General features: G+C 50.2%; 1 protein-coding gene across 1 annotated transcript; it reads left to right on the top strand.

The window, feature by feature from the left end:
- Positions 1 to 582: 582 nt before the first annotated feature.
- Positions 583 to 27,730, top strand: Cda (cytidine deaminase). The gene is made up of 4 exons (XM_052718576.1): positions 583 to 1,031; positions 14,411 to 14,522; positions 23,162 to 23,219; positions 27,243 to 27,730. Exons 1-4 carry the CDS (start codon positions 878 to 880, stop codon positions 27,357 to 27,359), a joined length of 441 nt encoding a protein of 146 aa, XP_052574536.1. The 5' UTR covers positions 583 to 877; the 3' UTR covers positions 27,360 to 27,730.

The raw sequence follows: 27,730 nt of genomic DNA on the forward strand, positions 1-27,730 counted from the left end.
AACCGAGGCTCAAAGTAGTAGTCCAGCTCTCCCCGGGTCATAGAGAGAGCTAATAAACAGAGACCTGGAGTCCAAGCCAGAGCCCACTTTAATCCAAAGTTCCCGGGCTTCTGTTGCTATCTCTGCTGTAGACAGAGAAGACTGCCGACCTTCATCAAGGAACCAGCTAACATTTGTGTGAGAGAAAAAAAGAAACAAGGGTATAAATCCATTTCCAGTAGCACCAACCCAACGTCCATGAAGAGAAAGAAAGGAAGGAAGGAAGGCCGGGCTTCCCTTCGGCTGAGATGTTTTAAATACTGAGTTAGGACAGGGCGGAAATGAAGGCAAACCACTGAAAATGAGCCGGTGCCCAGGCTTTGTACACCTTCTGACTTGGCACACTGACGTGGTTGCCTTTCAGCCTCATCTTTTATCTCAGTTTAAAAAAAAAAAAAAAGTCATTGCTATTCCACAGGCTCTGGACCCTTTGAGCTTTGACCTTAGGTCACACAGACCCACCCAGAATCCTCCTCCCTTGGACGGGGTGTCTACAGCCATCCACTGAATTGGCACCCGCCCTGTGACCCACTCATGATCTGTGTTGGCAGTGAGTGAAGTTCTTAAAGGAGACTGACTCACTCGTGGGCACCACACATCGGTCCACCCTGGGACTCCCCAGCTCAGTCCTAAGCGCCATATCTTCGGAGCTCCAGCCCTGGGAGCCTCGGCTGCCAAGTCCTGGCCAGCACCCCACCAGCCTGGAAGCCTCTAGGTCTCTGGACTCGTGCAAGGACACACCCCGGGGGAGGAGCCACCTCTCCTGGCCAGTGCAGGCCGCCAGCCAGCACAGGCTTCCTCTCCTCTGCCGCAACCAGCTCACCCACGCCGGACCGACATGGCCCAGGAACGCCCCTCCTGTGCTGTGGAGCCCGAGCACATCCAGCGGCTGCTGCTGTCCTCTCATGAGGCCAAGAAGTCAGCCTACTGCCCCTACAGCCGCTTCCCTGTTGGGGCTGCCCTGCTCACCGGAGACGGGAGGATCTTCTCTGGTAAGGGCTGGCGCCGTGGTCCCCTCCCTGACAAAGTGCATGGGACCCAGAGTGGAGAGTAGAGCAACGCGCTCCCCTCCTCACGGGGCTTCTCAGGCCTCCCGCCCAGGCTGTGGGGCAACTCAACTGTTGTTCGACACAGTGGTTCTCTGTTCATAGAAGTCTGGGGTGGGGAAGGGAGTTTGCAGGTGAGGCTGGAGGGAGCGGCCAAAATCAAGCGCACCCAGGACCCGCAGGGCAGGAGTTTCAGAACGTCCTGCATGCCTGGTATTCACCTGATTTTCAGTAAATTCTTCCTCTGACCTCCTGATCTAGGTTAGATCCGTATTTAGATGAAGAAGCTGAGGCCAAGAGACAGGTCCTAAGTCACAGGAGGCCCTGGTGATGGGAGCTAGGGCTGGAGCCCTCTAGGGTCTCACCTTCTTCCTGCACACTGGGCGCTGAGACTGACTGATGAGGAGCGGGCATGTGGCAGACAGCATCTCAGAGGAGAGGATCCAGGCACGGTGTGGGTGTCCGGCAGTCTGCACTGAGTTAATACGGATCTGCCCTGAGCTCATTCTGTAGTTTCTGGTTTTATAGACACCCACCTAGGCCAGAGTGGGCTGCAGCTGGCCGTGGGGTGCTTGCTCACATGCACAAGGGTCTGGGTTTGGGGCGAGGGCAAGAGGAGAGGAAAGAGAAGGAAGGGAAGGAAAGAGGGAGGGAGGGAAGGATCTTGGCAAACTTAAGAACACTCTAGTTGGGATATGTCACGGACAGGAAGCAAGGACAGTGCCCCTTTGTATGTCTTGGTGACTAAGGTTCTGTGGTTTCCCTGAATCACCTGGGCATTGTGTGACACTCTTCATAGCGAGCCTATGACAGACCAAGACACAGATCCCGCCAAAGGCCAACTTGGTGAACCAGTGAGTTTTACTGGGTTTGCTTACAGGAATATGGGTGAGGGGTCACTTACAGTAGCAGAATTGACTCACAGACAGCTGTGTCACCAAGGCCCACCCAGCGTGGTTGACAGCTCACAAAGCTGGGAACCTGGAGCACACGGCACAGTCTGCAGGCAGCTCCACAGGTTGGAAAATGTCCTTTTCATGTGCCTGTTCTAAACCTCTTTCAGGCAGCTGGTCTGGTCTTAGAGTCTTCTTTGAAAGTTAGCTTCCTTCATCTGAGAGGGACTCTCATTTTTTATTGTTTACTCTGGCAGGGAGGGGGCCCAGTTAATCTGGTCAGTTTCAGGGACTTCCTGAAGCTGTTCTGAGTTCGTCTCTAGATGGGGTTTATGGAGTACATGAGTTTGTGGAATCAGGAAGAAGAGATCTGGGATGATCTGTCAGTCAGTAAAGTGCTGATCTCCAGAACCCACATAAAAAGCCAGGTACGGTGGCTCTCACTTATAATCCCAGTTCTGGGTAGATGGAGACAGATGGATTTAGGGGCTCTCTGGCCAGATAGCCTAGCCTAATTGGCAAGCGCCAGAATAGTGAGAGACTGTCTCAAAGAACAAGGTGGATGGTGTCCGAGGAATGATCCCTGAAGTTGACCCAGTCTGGTCTCTATACACACACACCTGTACACACACACACACACACACACACACACACACACACACACACACCGGGAGGAGGGGGAGGAGGAAGAGGTGGTATTGTGAGAGATACAGGATGGAATGAAAGGGAAGGCTTTGGCCCACGATTTTTCAGCCAGATGGGGCAGGGGAATGATAAGGTAAATGGCCAAAGGCAGAGCTGGGTTGTGCTGGGAATGAGGTAGGGACCAAGAGCAAAGGTAGAAGTTACAATAGAATAAGGAGCACTCTGTAAACCAGGTATGGGAGATCTCTTGAAATCCCACAGCCAGTGCAGGGGGAGGCAGATGAGTGTCCTGGGCGACAGTCGGGAAGCTTTTCCTTGTCAGTGACAAGCCTGCAGGGTCGCTCCAATTTCAGGACAGACTGGCTCGGGAACTCAGGTGCCATTCTTTGTTTTTTGAGACAAGGTTTCTCTGGATAACCCTGGCTGTCCCAGAACTCACTCCATAGATCAGGCTGGCCTCAAACTCACAGAGATCCCCTGCCTCTGCTACCCTAGTGCTGGGATTAAAGGCATGTGCCACTACACCCAGCCTGCCGCATGTCATTCTGATGGGTGTTTGCTTTCTGTTACCTGGCAGGTGGGTCTCTACCCACTAGGGACAAGGCTGCAGCAGCCTCTGCTCTTTGTTCTGACAGCCATGGCACCCCACTCTAGACCTCATTCCAAACTCACGCTCTTCGGGCAGACCCTTGCTGCAGGGTGGACGTGCAGAAATGTCACCGCTGAACTGAGGGTCCTTTTGTCCACCGGGATGGAGAAATCACAAGTAGACAAGGAGGGATACTCTTTTAGCTTGTTAGTGCTGGGCCCTCTAGTGCCCAAAGTTTGTGGTGTGGACAGACTGACAAAAGGGCTCAGCACTCCACAAGTCCAGCAAAGGAAGTGTGTGTGGCTCCCCACCCTAAAACTCAGAGACTTAGTTTCAGCCGCTCACACGGGAGGCTCACGGCTCTGGGCTTTGGCTGCCGTAGCCTGGCCAGTGCTCAGCAGCTAGTGAGTTCTAGTATGGCACCCTTGGCTTGTTTAAAGCTTGTCCACTACCTAGAGCTCTGAAGCCTGAGGTAGGCAGTACTTCATCCTGGCTTTTCCCCAAGCTTCTTTCTGCCTTCTCCACACTCTTCCTCATTGTCCCGGGTCCCCTGAAACGCTTCAGCCACCTTTTCTGTCCCTTAGCGTCACTGCCGCCACTGTTTTTCTTGTCTTTTCTTTGCATGACCAACTCATCTTGCTCTACCAGTGATAGCAAGCGTCTCTGTCACAAATACTGCGAGAAGGCATACACACACAAAAAAAACCTCAATATAAGCCTTTCATCGGCAGACTCAGGAAGAGGTGGGTTTTCACAGGTGTGACGTGCAAACTGAAACACACCAACCACAGCCACTCCAGGTTTTATCAAGACCAATGTCAGCCCTCCCATCTGTCAATCACAAGCCTTCCTGAGTCATCAAGGGAGTGTCCCTTTTTTTGGTTTTTCGAGACAGGATTTCTCTGTGTAGCTTTTGGAGCCTGTCCTGGAACTCGCTCTATAGACCAGGCTGGCCTCGAACTCACGGAGATTCACCTGCGTCTGCCTCCCGAGTGCTGGGATTAAAGGCGTGTGCCACCACCGCCCGGCTGGGAGTGTCCCTCTTTTGGACTTCATGGGTGAGATCCTCCGCAGGGTCCAGAGCAGGCAGAGGTGGTCACTGGAATAGTTGTAGGTCGGGGGGGGGGGGGGGGGGGGGGGGGGGGCAGGTGTGCCCAACCTTTTGACATTACAAATGAATGTTGTAATTTACATAACAACACACACACAAATCTCTCTCTTTCTCTCTTTGGTTTTTCAAGACTGGGTTTCACTGTGTAGCCCTGTCTGTCCTGGAACTCACTCTGTAGCCCAGGCTGGCCTCGAGCTCACAGAGATCCGCGTGCCTCTGCCCCCCAAGTGCTGGCATCAAAGGCGTGAGCCACCACCACCTGGCAAAAAAAAATGTTTTTTAAAGTTTTTTTTTTTATTGTGTATGTCTGTTGGTCTGTGTTTTGTGTGTCTATGAGTCTGTGTGTGGGTACGAACAGTGAGTGCAAGGGCCCAAAGAGGCCAGAAGGCATCTCCTAGACCTGGAGCTACAGGAGGCTGTGAGCTGGCTGATGTATGCACTGGGTACCAAATTCTGGTTTTCTGCAAGGGTGGTACATACTTTTAGCCACTGGGCTGTCGCTTCAGCCCAAAAAGATCTCACAATGCTTTCAAAGGCTACAGTTTTGTGTTGGGCCACCAATCCTAGCTATCCTTGACTGCAGACAACCACACGCTGTCCATGGCTATAGGTTAGATGTGTTTGAAAGTTCACTGAGGCGTGTCTTACCTGGAGTAAAGGTTTCTAGCTGAAGAATGTGACCTGAAGCAGAAGTCATGCCATCAATGGGCGTGGTTAAGCTAGGCTTTGCAGCTAGGGGGCACATTCCTCTGAAGAGTTCCTGCTCTAGAATACCGGAAAGAAGGGAGGGTCTGCTGAATGGTGAGCATTCCTGACAGCTTCCCTTATTCACAGAGAAACATCAAACTAGGCTCCCAGAAAGAACTTGAAATCTCAGTACAAAACTAACAATCTCAACAGCGTTTAAAAGAAAAAAAAAATGTGTGTGTAGCTGGGCATAGTTGCGTACATCTTTGATCCCAGCACTCAGGCAGAGGTCGGCAGACCTCTGTGGGCTCAAGGTCAGTCTGATCTACAGGGTGAGTTCCAGTACAGCCAGGGCGACATAGTGAGAATCCTGTCTCAAAAAACAGATTCTTTAGTGGAGTACAGTGGCACATGCCTTTAATCCCAGCATGAGGGAGGCAGAGGCAGGTGGAGCTCTGAGTTTGAGGTCAGCCTGGGCTACAGAGTGAGTTCCAGGGTAGCCAGAGCTGCACAGAAAATGCTGTCTCAAGAAACAAAAACAAAAATAACACAACAAGACAGTATTTGTGTGGTATGCACGAATGTTTATATGTGTGTTCAGGTGCATGTGGAGGCCTGAGGCAGACACCAGGGGTCTTCATCCCTGTCTCCCTTACTCACTGGGGGCAGGGTCTTGCAATTGAACCCAGAGCTCACAGAACCCAGAGCTCACCACATTTTAGTCTAGCTAGCTAGCCTGCTCTGGAAACCCCAAATCTACCTTCTGAGTGAGTGCTGGAATTACAGAGAGGCTGCCCACCTGCCATTTACACAGTGCTGGGATTCAAACCCTGGTCCTCATGCTTGCACTGATGCCTTGTTTAGACTCCAAACCATCTCCCCACATGTTAAAAGTGTTTAGCCTCTTTCCCAGGGACCTAGGCTCCTCTCACTGTCTCTGAAGAGACAGAATTTTTGTCAGAGGTGAACGAATGGAAGACATTAGCGGAAGTCCTGGATCTCTTTCCTCATGACTGAAAGGGGCCAGGTGACTAAACGGAGGGCCCATGAAATCAAGTAGGGCTTTCGGGGAAGGGGGTCTCCAAGCAACCAGAGGAAAATGTGGAGCATCGTGGGGTGAGTGGTGAGATTAGGGAGCAGAAAGGGCACGGCCCACTCGAGACACTGAGTTTATAACTTACAGCAGGAGCTGTGTGCTCAGCTCCAATTAACAACAGCCCAGGCTCTCAGCAGCACAAGAAGGTGGCATCCCACGCAATTCAAAAGCACATCTGCCTGCTGACAGCCTTGCTGTCACTCCCTCAGAATAAGTTACTCCCGACCCCGGCTAGGGCCTTGTGCCCCTCACAGTTCGGCCACCAGACCTGGCCGTTGATAACCGCGATTGTGCCGCCATGATGTACCAAGTGCTGTCGCTGGCGAGGAGACCGAGGCGGACAAGGGAGGAAGAGCTGGGACGAGGCTCGACACAGGTGTCAGGGCAGGAGGAGCGAGACACTGGCGGGCTGGGCAGATGGAGCCCATCCTCGTCCCACACAGGGAAGATGCTCCACCTGTGTTCATGGAAGACCAGGTGAAGTTGGGTAAAGGAGAAGCAGAGAGGCCCACTCAGAGCCCTAGGCACATTTCAGGAAGTGTCTCTGCCCTCCTATGCTCCAGGTGATGAGGCCACCCCAGCACCAGAAAAGTCTTGGGGTATGCCCCAATAAAGACCTGCTTGTGGTTCCTGCCGGCTTTTTGCAGGCACCCTCTAAGGCAGGGGTTCTCAGCCTTCCTAAGGCTGCGACCCTTTAATGCAGTTCCTCATGCTGTGGTGACCCCAGCCATAAAGTTATCCCATTGCTACTTCATAACTGTAATTTTGCCACTGTTATGAATCATAATGTAAGTGTCTGTGTTTTCCAATGGTCTTAGGCAACCCCTGTGAAGGGGTCACGAACCACAAGTTGAGAACCGCTGACTTAAAGACGAGCATTTTTCTTTAGTGTGTGACCTTGGGACATTACTGTCCCCTCTCCTCTACTCATCCACCATTTAGGAAAGAAGCAGCTTTGCAGGATGGAGATGAATGCTAGGACCTTAAATTCAATCCCCAGCACCCATATTAAAAAGGCAGGCCCAGTGGTGCATGCCTTTAATCCCAGCACTGGGAAGGCAGAGGCAGGCAGATCTCTGTGCGTTTGAGGCCAGCCTAGTCTACAGAGTGAGTTCCAGGGCACCCAGGGCTATATAGAGAAACTCTGTCAAGAGAGAAGTGAGGGGTGGGGGGTGGGGTGGGGGGTGAGTGTTAACCCCCCAGCTCTGCTCTCTCCTCTGGGCAAGTCATCCCCTTGGGAGTCTCTGCTTGCTGGTGTAGTAGGAGCGCCCTACCCTGGCACCAAATCAGCTTAAAACAAATGCCATGGCAAATGAGCACAGTCCTTTGGATAGAACAGACCAGCATATGCATCCTGACTCCTGGCTTTTCCCTTCTGTAAGTGGGATTCATAATGGTACCAACCTGGCTCAGGAAAAGGACTCACTGACATAGAGAAGCTGAAGTGCTCCAGAGGCCTGTTGGGTGGGTGCTGAGGTCATGGGGAACACCAACAATCTCATCTTAGAGCCAGAGACGGTAACTTGGCTTCTCTCCAGCCTGTCTCTCAAGTGGAGATGATGGTGGCCTGTTTTGTGTCTGTAGGGAAGCAAAACAAGATTGGTATACACACACACACACACACACACACACACACACATATATATATATATATATATATATATATAATGATTTGGATTTTAAGATTATGGAGTTTTCTGGAAGCACTGAACGCAGTTGTTTTCATTTCAGAAATCTGGCTCTGGAGCTGTACGTTCCACTTGCTCAATATTAGTAAATCATTTTAACTCAGGTCACTAGCGCCAAAAGGCCACAGGCTGGGGAACATCGACAAGGTACATCGATAGTCTCACAGTGGACAAGTCTGGGGGCTCACAAGTCCAAGGTGAACATGCCAGCAGATTTAGCTCTCAGTGAGGCCAGCTTCCAGTCTTGGCTACCTTCTCTTGATGTCCTTCCACAGTGGGAGAGAGCAATCTGGTGTCTTCTAGGGCACCTTGTGGGGCTAGTCTCCATTATCCCATTATGGGAGCACCACCCTCAAAGCTTCATACAAGTCTAGTCACTCGCCAAGGCCCCTCTCCTGTTGGCGCACACCTTAAATCCCAGCACTCCAGAGGCAGAGGCAGGCAGATCTCTGTGAGTTCGAGGCCAGCCTGTTCTATAGAAGGAGTTCCAGGACAGCCTGGGCTACACAGAGAAACTCTGCCTCAAAAAACCAAAGCAAACAAACAAAAACAAAAAATGAAAAAACATCAATGCTGGTTAGAGCTTCAACAAGGGAATCAGGGAGGCATGTCGACATTCAGGCTGTGACAGTGGCTGAGAACCTTGTTGATCCTCAACCGTGGACATCTACGACAGCAACACAGACCAAGACTGTCCTCACAAATTCACTTTAGAGTTAAATAACAGGAAGATTGGTTTCAGTCAAGAAGCTCCATGATGAAAGTTCAAGCTGGGTGATTGGACAGCAAGGGTGGGAGCTGGAAGATGGAGGAAGCAAAGTAACAGGTTTGGGAGTGGCGTCAGGGAAGACTCTGACGAAGCTGAGTGGGGGACCCATGAATCTGGTATCCAGAAAGACAGCACATTAGGAGAAAGGTGTTAACTGGCTTTATCTGGGGTTCTAACAGTTATGATATTAGTGTTAATATTATATTACTATTAGTATTAGTGTGTTCATGGGCTGGAGAGATGACTCATCAGTTAAGAGCACATATTGCTCTTGCAAAGACGTTCAGTTCCCAGCACCCATATCAGGTGACTCACAACTCCCTGTAACCCTAGCTCCAGGGGATCTAATGCCTCTGACTTTCTGGTACACGTGTGTGCACATACCCCTGAGGACACTTGCACATGCATACACATATCCACACACATACACATTTTTTTTAAAAATCAAGATAAAATCTAAACAAATAATAATTAGAGTGCTCTGGAAGCTGGAGATGGAGCTTGGTTAGGAGAGCGCTTGTTTGCCTAGCATGCACCAAGCCCTGGGTTTGGTCCCTAGCACCATGCATGCGCACACCCCAAAAACAAAACTCAGGAGGAGCGTTATTGTGACACATTTCCTGGGAAAATATAACACACATTTACTGACCCCAGATAGGGAACCCATGACAGACCAAAGTACAGATACCACCAAAGTCTAACTTGATGAGCCAGTGAGTTTAATAAGGGTTACTTACAGGAACATGGGTGAGGGGTTACTCATAGGAGCAGAAATGACTGGAAAACAGCTGCATCATCAAAGCCCATCCAGCATGGCAACAGCTCCCAAAGCTGGGCACCTGGAACACACGGCACATCTTGCACAGGGCTCAACACGTTGGAGTGTCCTTTCCAGGTGGTTCAGTTGGTCTAAACCTCTTCCAGGCAGCTCCATTTGTCCGAGAGTGATTCTCGGCATGCTTTGCTCTTTATTCTTGCGGAGGGAGGGGCCTAGTGAATCACATCAGTTTCAGGGACTTCCTGAAGCTATTCTGAGTTGTTGACTTGCTGTCTTAATGAACTTTTCAGGAGAATGGAATGTTTCAGTCAGGGAGGAAATTACTACACAACTTTCTGGGTCATCCTTAACTACTTACCTAGTTGACTTAACTAGGTCGAGAGAGAGAGAGAGAGAGAGAGAGAGAGAGAGAGAGAGAGAGAGAGAGAGAAAAAGCGTATGTAGGTGAGCAGAGCCGAGGTGGCTGGTTTGTAGGCAGAGAAAGGCTGAAGCAGAAACAAGGCAAAGCCTGGATGGCCCTTTTCAGTTACTTTCCCAGTGGGGTGCATTGTCCCACAGTCTTGCAGCATGTAATGAAATACAGTTGACTTTACAGTAAAGGTTTCTTTGTTGTGTAATTTCACATTTTATTCTCAGACTAGTTGGAAAAAGGAAGGCACTGCTAGTCATGAAACTTCACTATTCTGCTGTTTTTCGGTGAAAACTGATTCAGTGAAGGTTTGCTTTGGCTCCTAGCTCTGCAGGTCCCTGTCCAAGGTCCAGCAGCCCTGTGCCCTGGGCCTCTGGCCAGGACCACACACATAACACAGAAGCTCCCCCACAGGCCAATAGCAGCAAGACAAACAGTTGGTTCCCCATAATCCCCAGTGAGGACGCTCCTCTGCTGACCTAAGAAGTCCCCACAAGGTCCCACCTCTTACCAGGACACAGAACCTCCCGATAGTGCTACCCTGGGGAGTACTAAGACTTTGGGGGACACTCAGCACCTAAACCATAGCGGAAAGACCAAGACAATAGACAACAGAAAAATAAAACAGAAGAGATGAAGTTACTCGAAGTTTGATTATTATTTTTCTTTTTTTTTTTTTTTTTTTTTTTTTTTCAAGACAGGGTTTCTCTGTATAGCTTTGCGCCTCTCCTGGATCTCGCTCTTAGACCAGGCTGGCCTCGAACTCACAGAGATCCACCTGCCTCTGCCTCCCGAGTGCTGGGATTAAAGGCGTGCGCCACCACCGCCCGGCTATTTTTCTTTTTTTGAGATAGGGTCTCATGAAGCCCAGGCTAGCTTCCAATTCTATGTAGCTAAGGCTGGCCTTGCGATCCTCTTGCCTCCGTCTGTCAATTTCTGGAATTGCAAGTGTGCACTGCTCTATCTGTCTCTCCTGACTTCTAAGAAGGTCAGATGAGAACTTCATTTGATTTGGCGACATGGAACTTCTCAGCATGGGTAACGACATTTGAAGTTCGATACCTGAAGGGGACTCCCACGTAGCAGGGGCCCCCTCGCAGACCCCAGATTACGCACAAACCGCATCTAGACACCTGTTTTCACAGAGAGGTCCTTTATGAAGCAGGGAAGAAAAGTTAAAGTGGCTGCTTTCTGACTCAGGCAGGAAACAGCAGCAAATGACCTTGTAGGTATCATTTTAAGAAGAGAAAGAGGGGAGGTCTGTGTTAGAATGGGCTAGGGTGTGGTGGTGAAGGAGACAGGGGATGAGGGAGAAGGGGAAGGGAACAAGGGAGAGGGGCGGGGATGTTTGTCCTGGAGAGACAAAGGACTGCCTTTGGACAGAGGAAGGACAGATGCAGCACATAGGCAAATGATGGTTTATAAAGGTAAAATGAGAAACCCCACGTTAGGATGAGGTGTTTAATTTTGATTGGACAGGTTAATTAGGTGAACCAAAGGGGGCTTCTGATAGCTGGACTTTGGTAGTCAGCCTCAGGAGAAGGAAGTGGCCAGATAAGGGAAGAGACCTTGATGACTAGCTATAGGAATGTCCTCAGGGTGCTTGAGATCCTGAATCGTGGCTGCATTCCTTGGCTTCTTCATGACTGCAGTGACAGAGATACACATGAACTGATGTAGACTAAAGAAGTGTATGAGCTCGCATAAGCACACCGTGGAAGGAACTGGAGAATAGCCGGGCCTCGGGGACAGCCGCACAGGTACAGAGCTTTCCTCGTCCCTCGTTCATCCGTGCAAAGGCTCTCTAATGGTCCCTTCCAGAACAAACGGGAATGTGGCCATCCTCAGGGCTGTTTCAGGGCAGAACAGAAGGTCTACACGGGGAAGAACCCTGAATGGCCAATTTGGTCAGATGTTCATCTGTAGGCCAGCCGGTAGGAAGACCATGTGAGAAAGGATGTGCTTCTGTTTGAATACCTGCTGGAAATGAGGTGACCCTTTATAAAATGGAGGAAGAAGAGTCTGGAGAGATGAGTCCATCCATAAAATGCTTGCTCATGTGAAAAGCTGTCACGGCAGTGTGTACCTGTTGTCCCCGATCAGGGCAGGCGAACACAGGCAGTGGCTTGATGGCCACCCAGACTAGATGCATTGAGAAGCTCCAGGTGTAGTAAGAGATTCCTGTCTTTAAAAAAAATAACAATAGTGCCGGGCGATGGTGGCACACGCCTTTAATCCCAGCACTCGGGAGGCAGAGCTAGGCAGATCTCTGTGCGTTCGAGGCCAGCCTGGTCTAGAGAGCGAGATCCAAGACGGGCACCAAAACAACACAGAGAAACCCTGTCTCGGGAAAAAAAAATAACAATAGTCAATAAATTAAAAAAAGGTTAGGGCTGGAGAGGTGGCTCGGCAGCTAAGAGCGCCAACCGCTCTTGCAGAGGACCGGAGTTTGGTACCCAGCTCCCGTGCCAGACGGTTCACAACCATCTGTAACTCCAGCTCCAGGGGATCAGACACCCTGTTCTGAACTCCACAGGCAACTGCACTCACATGTGCATAGACGCCCCCATACTTGTATACACATAATCATAAATAAGGTGGGAAGTGATTGAGGTAGACTCCCAACATCAGCCTCTGAACATGTGTGCACACGTATGTACACACATGCATACATATATACAGACATGTACACGCACACACTAACAAAATAAAAAAGGAGGAGGAAGTGATACCAAGATGTCAAAAGCAGTCACTGTTCACTGAAGTCCACCTGTAGTACCACAGTGTACACCTGCCCTTCTTCCCCGATATAGGGACCTGTCACTCACTACCTGGCAACTCTGAGGCAGCCCCAGCCTGGCCATGAAACAGGCTGGCCTTTCTCCCAGGAGACTTACCGCAGTGGCATCCTGCCAAAGGTCTAGTGACAGGGATCAGTTCTGGACCATGGATTCTTATGGTCCCAAGAGCTATGAGCTACATAATAAATGTATTCGCTCCCGATACGATAACATAGATCATGAAGGAACAGGAAAATCCAGGAGAAGACACTGACTCTGGTAACAGCTCTATGTTCAGTGACTTCTCTTACAGCTTCCACATCTGATACACACTTAGGGACAAAATTCCACAGCATCATAAAGAACACTCGGACTTGCACACGGGTAGCATGACAGGCAGGAACAAATACAGACCCGGTACCTGCAGGAAGATGGTGCCTATCTCTCTCCCCTCCGGCAGACCAGGAGGGGGCTGCAGTCCAGGCTCGTGGGCTGCATTGCTCTGTTCTGCAAGGCTGTTCTGGAAATGAGAACCCTGTCCAAGTGTCCCGCCCTACACACTAGAGTGTGCCCTCTGGCGGGTGAGAGAGATTTGTCCTGACTGTGGGCCAGGCAGGAAAACTCAAGCAACAGCCCTCAGCACAGGTTCAAACTGGGGTCTCTAGCTTAGCTATCTAGGAACCTCTTCCTTGGTCACATCGTCACTGGTGACACATTTGCTAAGAGTGTTGGGGAGCTGGAAGGATGGCTCAGAAGTTAAGAACACTGGCTGCTCTCAAAGAGGCCCCTGGTTCAGTCCCCAGCACCCACAAGGTGACTCACAACCATCTGTAACTCCAGTTCCAGTGGATCCAGCGCCCTCTGTGGGCACCAGGCACACATGTAGTGTTCATACATACATGTAGGCAAAACATACACATAAAATAAAAATGAGTAAGATAAAAAACAAAAGCATTCAGACCCATGCCAGCCCTCCCTGTCACTTCCATCTCTTAGATCCAGACCTGAGGCTTCTATGCTTTCTCCTCTGCACACTGGAATGCAATCCATCTCTTCACACTCTCTGCTGACTTTGTCAAGCCTCAGCATCTCTTCGCCTTGACCTTGACCTTAGGGGTGATGAGGCTACTCACCCGCCCAGTTGCGGTGTCTTCTGCTTGGGAACCAGGATGAGACCTTAGGGAAACAAAGACGTGGGCATTCTCGGAAAATCCACTCCACAGTGTGCCCCGGTGTCCCTCAGTGCTTCTGGACACATCGCCCCTCCCTGGCCTGGGTTAGGGGAGTGTCCTTCTTAGGGTTTGGTTTCTATTGTTGTGATAAAGACCATGAACAAAGGAACTTGGGGAGGACAGGGTCCACTTCACCCCCATTTTCACATCCTAGTCCATCACTAAGGGGAGCCAGAGCAGGAACTCAAGGCAGGAACTGGAGAAGAAGCCACGGATAGGGTGCTGGGGGGCGGGGTAGTGCTTACAGGCTTGCTCCTCATACCTTGCTCAACCTGCTTTCTTTCTTTTTTTTTTTTTTTTCTGGAGCTGAGGACCGAACCCAGGGCCTTGCGCTTGCTAGGCAAGCGCTCTACCACTGAGCTCAATCCCCAACCCTACAGCCTGCTTTCTTAAAGTACTCAAGACCACCAGCCCACAGCGGTACCACCCACAAAGAGCTCGGGCCTTCGGGCCTTCCCACATCAATCATCAATGAAGAAAATGCCCCACAGGCTTGCTGGTGTGGGCGTTTTCTCAACTAGAGTTCCCTTTTCCCAAATGACTCTATCTGGTGTCAAGCTGATACAAAAGCACAAGGAACCTCCTTACAACATCCACATCAGGAAACAGTTCTGTCGCCTGTACCACTGGTCTCTTCTCTCCACTCAGGTTGCAACATAGAAAACGCCTGCTACCCACTGGGTGTGTGCGCCGAGCGGACTGCCATCCAGAAGGCCATCTCAGAAGGATACAAGGAGTTCAGGGCTATTGCTATCTCCAGGTGAGTGCGGTAGGCCAGATAGGCAGAACATCATTCCTCCAGCTAACATTTCCCTGTACACAACTCATTCATTCATTCATTCATTCATTCATTCACCAGACCCCTGTCTAATGTACATGTTCTTCTTGGCAGACATGGGTCGGCCCTGTGGCTGAGTGCTAGGGATAAGGAGGTAAGTAAGAAATAGAGTCTGAGGCTGAGGACGTGGCTTAGTTGGTAGAGTGCTTGCCTAGTATGCAAAGACCCTGGGTTCGACCCCAGCATCAAATAAAACTAGATAGAGTTGCACACCCCTATAATCCCAGCACCCAGAAGATAGAGGCAGGAGGATCAGAAATTCAAGGTCGGCCTTGGCTAAATAGTGGGTTCAAGGTCAGCCTTGGCTACTTGAGACCTTGTCTCAAAAAAGTCATTGAGGTGGGGGTGGGGGGAGCTGGGTCAGTAGCACACTTGATGCATACGCGTGAGGACTTGAGTTCAGATCCTGAAGACGGTAAAAAGAGTCATGGTGGTTTGCACCTTGACCCCAGCGCCGGGCAGGCGGAGACAGGCCAATCCCTGGAGCTGGCTGGCCAGGCAGTCTAAAGAGTGAGCTCCGGGTTCAGTGAAAGAACACCTTTCAAAAAATAAGATGGGGGCTGGAGAGATGGCTCAGGGGTTAAGAGCGCTGGCTGCTCTTCCCGAGAACCCGAGGTTTGGTTCCCAGCACTGACATGGTAGCTTACAACCATCTGTAGCTCCAGTTCCACAGAATCCAACACCCTCTTTTGGTCTCTGCAGGTGTCAGAACATGCACATGGCGCATAGACATCCATGCAAGCAAAATACTCACACACATAAAATAAAACATTTATATATATATATATATATATATATATATATATATATATATACACACACACATATATATGTGTATGTATATGTATGATATATGTACATGTATATATGGTGGATAGTAACAGAGGAAGACATCTGGAATTGACATCTGGCCTCCATACATGCATGCACACAAGCCTGCATGCACACATACAGGGACACATAGACACCACAAACACAAGGAATAATAATAAAACAAATGGACTCAATCACTGGTAGTACAACAGGAGACAGCCCAGAACTCCACCAGTAGCTTAAGGCCTTCCCTTAAACTTTTAGTAGCTTCCATATTGGTAAAGCCTAATTCTTGGCTTTGATGAGGAAAAGCATTTTAAGACAAATCACTGCAAGGTGGAATTGGAGTTCATTAAAAAACATTTAGGAAAGGCGCAAAGCTACACAGAGAAACCCTGTCTCGAAAAACCAAAAAAAAAAAAAAAAAACATTTAAAATGTTTCTTAGATTTATTTTATGCGGATAGGTGTTTTGTGTGATTGTTATGTATGTCTGTACACCACACGCATGCCTGGTGCCTGAGGTCAGAAGAGGACATCGGATCTCCTGGGACTGGAGTTACACATGGTTGTGACGCACCATGTGGGTGCTGGGAATCAAACCTAGGTCCTCTTCAACAGCCACAACAAGGGCTTTTAACCACTGAGCCATCTCTCTGGTCCTTTAAAAGATGTTTCAAATGTGGACTTTAAGCACAACAGTTAATAGAAAGAGAGGTGCCCAGGGGGAGAGTGAGACATACCCGAGAGCCGGTGTGGGCTTCTCAAAGGAAATTCACACCGTGTTGTCCAGTGGTGACAATATGAAGGATTTGGAAGCTTTGGGATCTCATCATTCAGGCTGGTTTCTAGGGGCTCCTCCCTTCCTCTAATTTTCTCTCTCTCTTTTCTTTTCTTTCTTTTTTGTTGTTGGTTTGTTTGTTTGTTTTGAGACAAGGTTTCCCTGTACAACCCTGGCTGGCTACACAGCTATGAAACTCACTGTAGACCAGGCTGGCCTCGAACTCAGAGGTCCACCTGCCTCTGCCTCCCTTGGAACTAGAGGTGTGTGCCACACCTGGTACATTCTTGATTCTCAGCTACTGAGAAGCTTCAGACTCCTGAGTGAGCGCCCCTATTCCCTTTCATGTCCCTATCGTTTTCCCTGTCTTTCTGGTCTGCCTCAGACTCCACCCTTGGGGTTAGCGTACAGAGCAGGTAGACCCAGGGGTGACTCTGCCACAGCAGGTATGTTTCTGTCCCAACAACAGCAAGTACGACACAATCCCCCCAGGTACAGTAGAAAGACACTGCCTGTTCACACAGAAACAGCCAGAGGACCTGAAAGTCACTTGGTTGGTATAGACTCCCTTCCACCACCCCACTTTTTTTAAAATTATTTATTTTATTACATGTGTATTGGTGTTTTGCCTGCACTGGAGTTACAGGCACGTGTGAGCTGCCACGTGGGTGCTGGGAATTGAACCCGGGTCCTCTGGAAGAACAGCCAGTGCTCTTAACCACTGAGCCATCTCTCCAGTCCCCAGCCACCCCACTTTTATAGACAAAAAATAAACAAAGCCCTGAGGCCTCAGAAGTTAGGGACTTTCTGAGGAGTTAGCGGTAAAGCTGGGACAAAATCCAGGTCCTGCGGTCAGAGTCCAGGGCACAGCCCACTGGGTTGTATTATGCCAGAAGGCCAGACACTGTTCCCTGCTCTCCTTAAGTGGGTCCAGAACCAACTGTTCAGTTCTGCTAACTTCAGAAGGCAGCACCCAGGTGAAGGTGTTAAAAGCAGGGTCTAAAACCAGGCTGGGGCTGTGACCTGGTTATGGTCACATGAGCACTGACTCTGACTACGTTTCAGGCTAACCCAACTCCAGTTAGGATCTGGCTGGATAAGAATTCTAGTCACGGGCTGGAGAGATGGCTCAGAGGTTAAGAGCGCTGGCTCCTCTTCCAGAGGTCCTGAGTTCAATTCCCAGCAACTATATGCTGGCTCACAACCATCTATAATGAGTCTGGTGCCCTCTTATGATATGCAGGCAGAACACTATATACATGATAGATAATTAAATACCTCCAGCCAATGCTGTCTCCTCCAAGGGGGGTGTGGTGGGGTCTTGTTGGTGATGGACCTAGACTGTGTGGCTAAGACCAAAGCCTGTGTGAATGGGTTCCATTACTGATTTAGAGCCCAACAATTTAATGCTTTTGCGGTGAGTTGCATTGGGGTGCCCCTTTTATGTTGACTAGGCAGAAGTAACCTTGGCAAATTATTGGTTGAGGAAACTGACACAGGAAACAGTGAACCCAGCCAGCAGAGCCGCTGACCAAGCATCAGTCTTTAACAGTGTAGGACACAGAGTCTGGAAGAATCACTTCTTCCTGTGAAGGGAGTTGCAGCCTGGTAGAGAAACAGGGGCTGAGAGCATAGCTGACATGGGCCTGTAAACCAGGAAGGACTTCGTGGCTTTTCCAAAACCCTGTGCTCTGTCCTGGTCTGGCCCAGAGGGGTCCAGAGTACCTGGGTGCCATGTTAGAGTGACTGGAGCCAGATTTGCCCTGGAGAACTGAGGCGGCAATTCCCAGCTTTCTCTGGAGCCAAGGGCTGTCCAAGCTTCCCTTCAGCTTCCGGAGAATAAACGAGGCTGTGCTAGGAACATTCTGTGCAGCTGAGGACAGATCGGGATGTGCATTGCACTTTATGAAGAAATGGGGAGAAATAACTCAATTTCAAAGCTGGTCCAAGAAAGTAACGATGTTCTGGGGAAGAGAGCAGAACGGTGCGGCAGCCTGCTAGCTCAGTTAGCATTTGCCCGGTGAAAGGCTTTTTCTCTTGCCCATCACCTGCTTTTAAATACGACCAATGGGGTCATGCTATCATCGGCAGATGTCCTCATACGACACCTGCAGTTTCCAGCACCACCCAACTGGCCTACTCTGGATTTTTAACCGTAACCATATCCCCCAGCCAGCAATGCAGTCATTATCATACTAATGACTTATTAAATAGAGAACATGGATTTAGAGGAGGAATGGGAAATGCCAGCCAGCTCTTATTGGCACAGAATGGGGCTGAGCAGTCCAGTCCCCTCCCTGGGATCACAAAGGTTGGAGATGTGTGGGCGTTGGCAGAGCCAGGTGAGATTCTGGGGCCTCACTGGACTCCTAGCCTCTGTCCTCAGAGTCAATAGGCTTCTGGCTCACCAAGCTGAGCATGACCTTAGGGTGTAACCAAGGTCTGTACAAACCACAGGAAACCCTTGATCTCCAGGTGTGGTGGTTTGAAAGAAAATGGCCCCCAAAGGGAGTGGCGCTATTTGGAAGTGTGGCCTTGTTGGAGGAAGTGTTCACTGTGGAGGCAGGCTATGAGTTCTCCTATGCTCAAGCTATACCCAGTGTCACAGACCACTTCCTGTTGCCTGCAAGAGGTAGGACTCTCAGCTACTTCTCCAGCACCATGTCCGTCTGCATACCACCATGCTCCCCGCCATGATAATGGACAAAACCTCTGAACTACAAGCAAGCCACCCCAATTAAATGCTTTCCTTTGTAAGAGTTGCTGTGGTCATGGTGTCTCTTCACAGCAGTAGAAACCCTAACTAGGACACCAGGGGCAGAGAATCAGGAAAGCGTGGGGGAGGTGTCCAGATGCAGCCAGCATGTCTGAGAGTTAGTGTTCACTCTAGGCAGCAATGTTGAGTGACACTTAAAAGCCCCCACTCCAGGGTCCCTGAACCCAGGTTTCAGTCCTTCCCACTGTCCACCTGAGGGATTTAAAAGCCTCTGAACCTGGCTTTTTTATTTTACTCTATTTTTTTAGACTAAGTCTCATGTGAGCTAGGCTGGCCTCGAACTCACTTTGTAACTGAAGCTGTGATCCCGAAATTCTAATCTTCCTGCCTTCACCTCTTGAGTGCTGGGCTTGTGGGTATGTACCATCATTCCTGCTTTATGTGGCACAAACCCTGGTCTCTTGCCTTATACTCAACCCAGCTACAATCCCAGCCTCAACCTGGCTAATTTTTTATTTATTTATTTATTTTTTTTAAGACAGGGTTTCTCTGTGTAGCCCTGGCTGTCCTGGAACTCACTCTGTAGACCAGGCTGGCCTCGAACTCACAGAGATCCACCTGGCTCTGCCTCCTGAGTGCTGGGATTAAAGGCCTGTGCTACCATGGCCCAGCATGAGCCTTGCTTTTTATGCTGAAAAGTTCCTGAGAGGAACAGTACTCTGCTGGGCTGTTGGCAGCCACATGAAATGACTTCTGTGAACTCCCTAGCACATGGTTCATCATCAAGGAGAGCCACGGTTGTGGAGTTATCCTTATGACTTCTGCAAGCTGCAAGGAAAGCAAAGGCAGAGTGCATGGGTTCTGAGTTCAAATCCTGGTTCTGCCCTTGACCGGCTCTGTTACCCTGACTAAGTCGCTTCTTTCATGATCTCTAACATGTAATAAGAGCCTGCATAGCTGGGTGGTGGTGGCACACGCCTTTAATCCCAGCACTGGAGAGGCTGAGGCAGGTGGATCTCTGTGAGTTGGAAGCCAGCCTGGTCTACAGAACGAGTTCCAGGACAGCCAGGGCTACACAGAGAAACCCTGTCTTGAAAAACCAAAACCAAAAAAGAAAGAGCCTGTGCACAGGCTCACATCTTTCAGGGCATTGGGGGATTAAATGAGCCAGTTGGCTGGCTCCTCAAGAGCCTAAGCTTAGCATAAGGCAGTTCCAGGTAAAGTGAGCCATTGTTCTTCTCGGAGTCCCTGGGGTGCGAAGCTCCAAACTTTCTGTGGTTGAAATTAAAGCTTCCCAGTAGGATGTAGGACTCCTGACTCAGACCACCTTGTCCAGAGAAGAAACGACAGGGCTGTGTCACAAAGGGTCTCACCGACTGTGGAAGGGAGGCTGAGTTCCCTGGGAGACTTTTCCTTGTCTCACCCACAGTCTGTCTTTGTAACTGCATTTTTTTTTGATTTTTCAAGACAGGGTTTCTCTGTGTTGCCTGTCCTGGATCTCACTCTGTAGCCCAGGCTGGCCTCAAACTCACAGAGATCTGCCTGGCTCTGCCTCCCGAGTGCTGGGATCAAAGGTGTGCGCCACTGCCACCCGGCTTGTAACTGCATTTCCTGACTGCTTTGTTCCACTAGCCGGGTGGTGAGGGGCCTGAGGCAGGGGCACTCTGAGGGTCTCTTTGCCACGACTGCCTGGCTTAGAGCAGGCCCTAGATCAACACAGGAAGAAGGAAACAAAACATAAGATGATAAATTGGTAACGCCTGCCACCCAGAAACCGCATGGGTGAACTTGATTCACAGAGTGCCCTGGACAGGGGTCCCCATCCCCTCAGGTTCCCGTTTTGGAGCCTGTCCTTGATCTCGCTCTGTAGACCAGGCTGGCCTCGAACTCACGAAGATATACCTGGCTCTGCCTCCTGAGCGCTGGGATTAAAGGCGTGCACCACCACCGCCTGGCCAGAACCATTTTTTGGTTTGCCCGGCACAATAGAGAACTCCTTTAATCCCAGCACTTGAGAGGCAGAGGCAGGCGGATCTCTGTGAGTTCGAGGCCAGCCTGGTCGACAGAGTGAGTTCCAGGACAGCCAGGGCTACAGAATGAGACCATGTCTCAAAAAAATTAATTAATTAATTAAAATGTAAAACGAACATTCTCTGACTGGACCCTCAGCTCTAACTCAGTCATCGCAGAATCTAAAACCTGGCCCCTGACTGCTCTGTCCCGTCCTTGTCTGCCTCCACGTGGTCATTGCCGCCTGGTGAGCTGGCCTTGTCCTCTCGTTAGTCTAGAAAGTCCTGATCGCAGTGGATGTGTGTGTCTTGTTCATTACCGTACCCCTGGCACCAGTGGCAGTACATAGTGCCAGGCACATAGTAAGTGCTCAATAAGTATTTGTCATCTGACATAGAGAACCCTTTGCAGGGATCTCAGCATGCTAGGCGCACAGAACACAGCACAGCAGCTCCTGTTAACACACAGTCAGATTAACTACCAACAGCACAGAGCACTACCTGATGAAGTACTGAAATTATGACAGACATTGCCTATGGGAGGGAACAGATGTGCAGAAATTAACCCAGGCAATAACAATATAGCAGTTGGAGGCTTATAAAACCCTGAGGCTGGAGATTTAGCTGAGTTGGGAGAGCGTCTACCGAGCATGTTCAAAGCCCTGGAGCCCATCCCCAGTCTGGCATAAAACCAGGCATGGTGGTGCATGCCTGCAATGCACGAACTCAGGAGATGGAGGCAGGAGGCTCACAAGGTCAGGGTCATCCTCGGCTATGTGACAAGTCGGAGGCCAGCCTGGGCTACATGAGACCCTGTCTCAAAACTAAAGTTTACACATCCTTTAGACATGTTACCTCATTTTGTTGAAATCCTGCCAAGTAGAGGACATTGTTACCCACGTGTTACAGACAAAGGAACAATCCCTGAATGACTTAAGATGACTCAGAGCAACACCGTGAACAAAACAGGGAGTTGGCCGAGAGTCAGAATTTTAAATCCCATGTTCTTCTAGAGCAGTCACAAAGCTGTGGGCTCAGAAGGGCAGGGACGGACGGTGGCGGCAGGGGCGGTGGCGGCAGGGACAGGCCGGTGGCGGCAGGCACCAAGGCCCCTCCAGTCAAATCTGTGTTCTCTAAGCACCATCCTTTGCCCTCTGTCCAAGCCAGAGGACTGCTCAAAGGTGCCTGAGTTCTCACAGGCAACCCTGGCTGGAAGTACGTGTCTTTCTCTGTCTCTAGATGCCAGGAGCCCATTTTTCTTCTTTGATACACATACATGGTATTCTTCCATGCCCAGGGCCGTTGTGTGTAATCTTTCTTCCATTCCCTTTTCTTTCTTTCTTTTTTACAGACATTTTTATATATGTGGTGTGTGTGTGTGTGTGTGTGTGTGTGTGTGTGTGCGTGCGCGCGCGCGCACGTGTGCCCAAGGAGGACACAGGAAGGTTTCAACTTCTCTAGAGCCAGAGTTCCAGATGGTTGTGAGCCACCCTGTGAGTGCTGAGAATGGAACTCAGGTCCCCTGGAAAAGTAACACATGCTCTTAACCACTGAGCCGTCTCTCCAGTCCCCCGCGGCTTCTCTCTTACATTTATTTCTTTAAAACACAGAACGCCCCGCCCCCAGACTTTAGAATCACCATTCTGTTATCCATCTAACCAAATCTATGACCTCACCAGTGAAACCGCTACCCCGATGCACCACTTGTTCTGAAAATTAAGCCAAATGACATAGTTAAATGCCTGGGACGGTGATTTTTCACTAAATGGGAATGCGTGGCTCTCTTCCTCCGCTGAGGACAGGCTGATGCCACCTTCTGTGTGAGACATTGTCTCGCTCCAGTGGTGGGCTTATTACTGGGCATTCTTAATGCATTTTACTTAAAATAATAAGTCACCCTGTTTTGCATCACCCACTGGGCCGAGCCCTCCTATGAAGGATGGAGACAAGCTCTCCTTCGCCCCCGTCTCCTGGAGTGTGGGCGACAAGACAGCTAAGTGCCCCTTAAACATTCATGAGCACACTGGTGAGGACAGCGTTGCCACTGTGGCTTTGCTTTCGGAAGTGTGGCCGGCTGCCAAGTCGCCTTCCCAGCTCCCAGGACACAGTGCTTCTGGGAATCAGGAGTTGTCTGATGGGGTGTGACCTGATTTACAGCAGGACAGGGACTCAGCCTGTGAATCTCAGCCACCGGCCAAAAGCCTTGTGATAGACTGCTCTGAGTCCTCTGTTTGTTTCCCTAGTGACCTACAAGAGGAGTTCATCTCTCCGTGCGGAGCCTGCCGACAGGTCATGAGAGAGGTAAGAGCTTGGTTCCTCCCTGCAAAGCAAGCCTGAGGTCTCTAAGGGCCCACACCAGACTGCCAGTGTGGACAGTTACTGTCCGGGCTACTCAGCTGGTTGACTCCCGAGGCTTTCCTGGGTTCACGTGAGTCACTGGAAATGAACCCCTTTTCAACACACACATACTGACCATTTTCTGTTGTTGATGCCAGGCACTGAGCCTGCTCTGGGGATAAGCCAGGCCAGGCTTGCCCTCACTGAGCTTCCAGCAGCTGTGGGAAAATACAGGAAGAGAAGTCGGGGGACAGAGGGGCAGCAGAGGACAGAGAACAATAAACTCCAGCCTGCAGGCCAATCCCAGCGTGCTTTTTGATTGTAGATAAGTCTGGTAGGGGCACGGCTATGCCCAGTCGCTGCTGCATTGGCGGCGACCACTCTGGCCCTGTGGTAGCAGGGCTGAGCAGTTACAGGAAGGCCGCACAGCCTGGGAACCCCAAATACTTCCTATTTGTCCTTTGTCAGCAAAAAGCTTTGCCAGCTTCTGCTCCAGGTGGCTCTAGAGAAGGAGAATTCTAGACAGGTTTCACAACGGCGGGTTTCACAACGGCCCAGATGTTTGCTGTGTGATGAACAGCAGAGGGGCAAAGGGCAGTGGTGGGAAGAGCATGGGATGTAGGATCACAGGCATGGGCTAGGGCCTGCTCACACGCTGTGCCCGCCAGGGAACAGAGGGCATGTTTATTCCAGAATAAAAGGAACCGAGTTATATGCTTAAAAAGGACAAAAATGAGGCTGGAGAGATGGCTCAGAGGTTAAGAGCACTGGCTGTTCTTCCTGAGTTCAATTCCCAGCAACCACATGGTGACTCACAACCATCAATAGTGAGATCTGGTGCCCTCTTCTGGCCTGCAGGCATACATGCAGGCAGAACACTGTTTACATAATAAATAAATCTTTAAAAAAAAAAAAAAAGTGTACACTGACCAGAAATGCAAAGTCAGGGGAAAAAAAAATGACAAAAATGGCAAGTTCTACCTAATGTGTATTTTACTACTGGTTTTGGGAAATCAAAAAATGATTTGGACAGTGGGCTGGCTAGCTGGTTGGTTTTGCTGTTCTGGGGATAGATGGAACCCAGGGCCCGGTATGTTCTAGACAAATACTCTACACCAAGCTACGGCCCATCCCTGACCAGGGGTACTCATTCAGGCCCAGAGGAGCTTCTGATGTTAATGTATACATTGGGGGATTGAGTCAGGAGGACTTAACTATTCTCAGAGAAGCCTGTGCCCTCTATAGTCTCCCCCAAATGAAAGCCACGAGCCCAGAGAGTCCCAAGCATGGCCCTTGAGCTGTAGCTTGCTATGAGAATACTCAGAACCTGACAGCTCCATCAGCTCCACCCTAGCCCAGGATAGAAACAGCTGTCATCTTTTTTTTTTTTCAAGACGGTTTCTCTATGTAGCCCTGGCCATCCTAGAACACACTCTGTAGACCAGGCTGGCCTCGAACTTACAAAGATCCACCTGCCTCTGCCTCCCAAGTGCTGGGATTAAAGGCGTGTGCCACCACTGCCTGGCTCAGCTGTCATCATTTTTATCTCCAGTAACGTCAAAAGAGAGCGACCAGCCCATGAGGGGCTGGTATCAATGGCAGCCAAAGCTGACTCCAGACTCCCTGCCCCTCTCACTGCCTCTGCCTCCTACATCCACTCCTGGGCCACATGCACAGGAAAGTCTGGGGTCTTGCCACAGGGTGGGCGTGTGCTGCCCATTCTGGGAGCATTCCTGCTTTGGAACTCTCGCTGGGAGAAGGGCAGTTTGGTTGGTTTATCTGTCTTGTGTTTCCTAGCCCTGCACTTCACAGAGCTCATCTCCCAAGTCCAGATGGAAAAGCCACCCCAGACGCATTTCATTCCCACAGTGAATTTCACCTCACCACCGAGGGGTGGTGAGCACAGCTGCCTAGCGCAGTGACCCTGTCTGAGGAATCTCTCAGCATGCACCAGATCTCTGGCTCCCAAGGCCCCAGCTTGACCCATTTGCTTATGGCCATTTTCTCTAAACAGATTAGATGCTGGCAAAGGAGAGAGAGAGAGAGAGAGAGAGAGAGAGAGAGAGAGAGAGAGAGAGAGAGAGAGCAAAGAAAAATATCTGGAGGGGAGAGGGAAACACGAAACCAAATGTGAACAGTGAGCCATGGGCCTGGGAACCAGGAACCTGGCATCTAAACCCACCTACATCTAGCTTACACCCTTAACCTCAGGCACAACCTGCCAAGCAGGAAAACTTCCTCCCTTGAAACCTTAATTCTGAAAACCCTGAAAGACTGATAGTGTCTGGTAACAGCTCAGTGATTCAGACAGATGTGTGGAAGAACAGGAGGCCATGGACCAGCCTCGACTGGCAGCCCACACGTCAGTCACGATGCCACAGCCTCTGTGAACTGGGCACCTACTAAGTGCCAGGGTGTGTGAGTCTCACCATGCCTACCAGGAAGAAGCTGGGTCTGTCAACTTCATCTCTATTGCTGACTTAACTCTTAACCCCACCCCACTAAACTTTTCTATCACTAAGCACCTCATAGATGAAGACAGTGAGCCCCAGACGACCCACAGCAAGGTGGGGTGTGGGAGAAAGTTCTGAAGATGTGTTCATCTTTGCTGATGTATTAGTTACTTTCCTAATGCTGTGATAAATCACTGTGATCAAAGCAATTTAAGAAAAAATGGTTATTTGGGGCTTATGGCTCCAGAGGGTGAGGGTCCATAATGGGAGGGACAGTAGATGGCAGATATGGTGGCCGGAGCTGGAAGCTGAAGGCTCACTTCTAGAACAGTAAGCAGGAAACAGTGAGTGTGCTGGAAACCATGGATTCTGAAACCTCAAAGCCTGCTACCAGTGGCACTTCCGGCAAGGCCACACTCCCTAAACCTCCCCAAACAGGCCTACCAGCTGGGGACCAAGTGTCCAGATGAGACACCACTTCCAAACCACCACAGCCGACTTGATACCACTAAGCCTCAGTTTCTTCAACAGTAAAAGGAATACAATGATAGCAACCACCTCCGTGGGTAGATAATGCTATACTGCAAACATAGTATGTTGAGAGTCGTCAAACAGACACAAACTCCTCCTGGAATGAGGCATAAAGGTGAACCTGTAAGGGGCAGTAGATGCTGGCTGTCAGTGTCATTGAAGAAGGAAGCCTAGCTCTGGGGCAGAGTTTTTTAAATTTATTTTTAATTATGTCTGTGTGTCTGTGTGGGGGTATGTGCATTCCAACACAGTTGCTCACAATGGCCAGAAACATCAGATCTGGAGCTGGAGTTACAGGAAATTGTGAGCTTCCCAGTGCAGGAGATGGAAATCAAACTTGGCTCCTCTGCAAGAGTACTGTGTGCTTTTAACCACTGAGCCATCTCTCCAGCCCAAGGTGGAAGTATTTCAACAGCGGCTAGGAAGATGGCTCATTTGTGTGCAGCCTTGAGGACCGGAGTTGGCATCCCCAGAAACCCACGTAACTGCGAGGTGGTCTAGGCAGACACCTGCAATCCCAGTGTTTGAAGGCAGAGTTGGGATCTCCAGAGCAAGCTGGCTGGACCAGCCCTATGGGTGAGCTCTGGGTTTGATGGAGAGACCTCAGTGAATAAGATGGAAGAGCCATAGAGAATGATTCAAGACCCAACCCTTGAGTTTCCACATGCATGTGTTCCCATGTGTGCCCCCCCACGTGCATACACACACATGTATTCCACGCATATGTGAAAATGGAGAAAAGGTATTAGTTTTACAAAAGCTCTTGGGGTATCCCCTAGGGAATGCTCATGGCCAGCTGACTGTGCTATTAACCTGTGCTTTTCCCATAATTCCTCCTCAGGCTCTATGAACCAGGTGTAATTATTGTTACTCACATTTGACAGGAGAGGAAACTGAGGCACAGAGGACCACTAGACAGAAAACAGTAGAGTCAGATTCAAACCCATGCCTTCCGTTGCCCTCAGTCCCCTGGCCTCTCACACAATTTTGCTCTCTTTTCCAGTTTGGCACCGACTGGGCCGTGTACATGACCAAGCCAGATGGCACATACATAGTCAGGACAGTCCAGGAGCTGCTGCCGGCCTCATTTGGGCCTGAAGACCTGCAGAAGGTTCAGTGAAGCTAAAAGGACAGAACGCCTGCCTGTGTGGGCCTGGGCTCTCTACCTAAGGGCCAGGTCCTGGAAGATTTCATAATGACGCTGTCCCTGGCTGGGCCTGGAGATACCTGCCACCTGGGTGGTCCCAAATGGCTAGGCAAGGGCGACCTTGATTCACACACACCACAGTCCCCCCTAGAGTGATGGAAGCTATCACTCAGCCTGGGCCAAATCCTGCATCCTCCTGGAGACTTGGATCACTCCACCCCACCTCTCCCTCCTGCAGGCCCTGACATTCCGGGCCTGGTCTGCCTCCCTGCCAGCCTCTCAAGGTGCTGTCCTGTTCCGTGTGACTTTTCTGATTATAAACCACAGAACATCCTGACTGAGAA

This window comes from Peromyscus californicus, unplaced genomic scaffold, assembly GCF_007827085.1.
Source record: "Peromyscus californicus insignis strain IS unplaced genomic scaffold, ASM782708v3 Scaffold_5__1_contigs__length_169319896, whole genome shotgun sequence".
Classification (NCBI taxonomy): Eukaryota; Metazoa; Chordata; class Mammalia; order Rodentia; family Cricetidae; genus Peromyscus; species Peromyscus californicus.

Coding starts and splice junctions, on each gene's coding strand:
- Cda (XM_052718576.1), top strand. CDS start 878: ATGGCCCAGGAACGCCCCTCCTGTGCTGTGGAGCCCGAGCACATCCAG. Junction 14,523..23,161: donor AGGGCTATTGCTATCTCCAG/GTGAGTGCGGTA, acceptor TTGTTTCCCTAG/TGACCTACAAGAGGAGTTCA. Junction 23,220..27,242: donor GCCGACAGGTCATGAGAGAG/GTAAGAGCTTGG, acceptor TCTCTTTTCCAG/TTTGGCACCGACTGGGCCGT.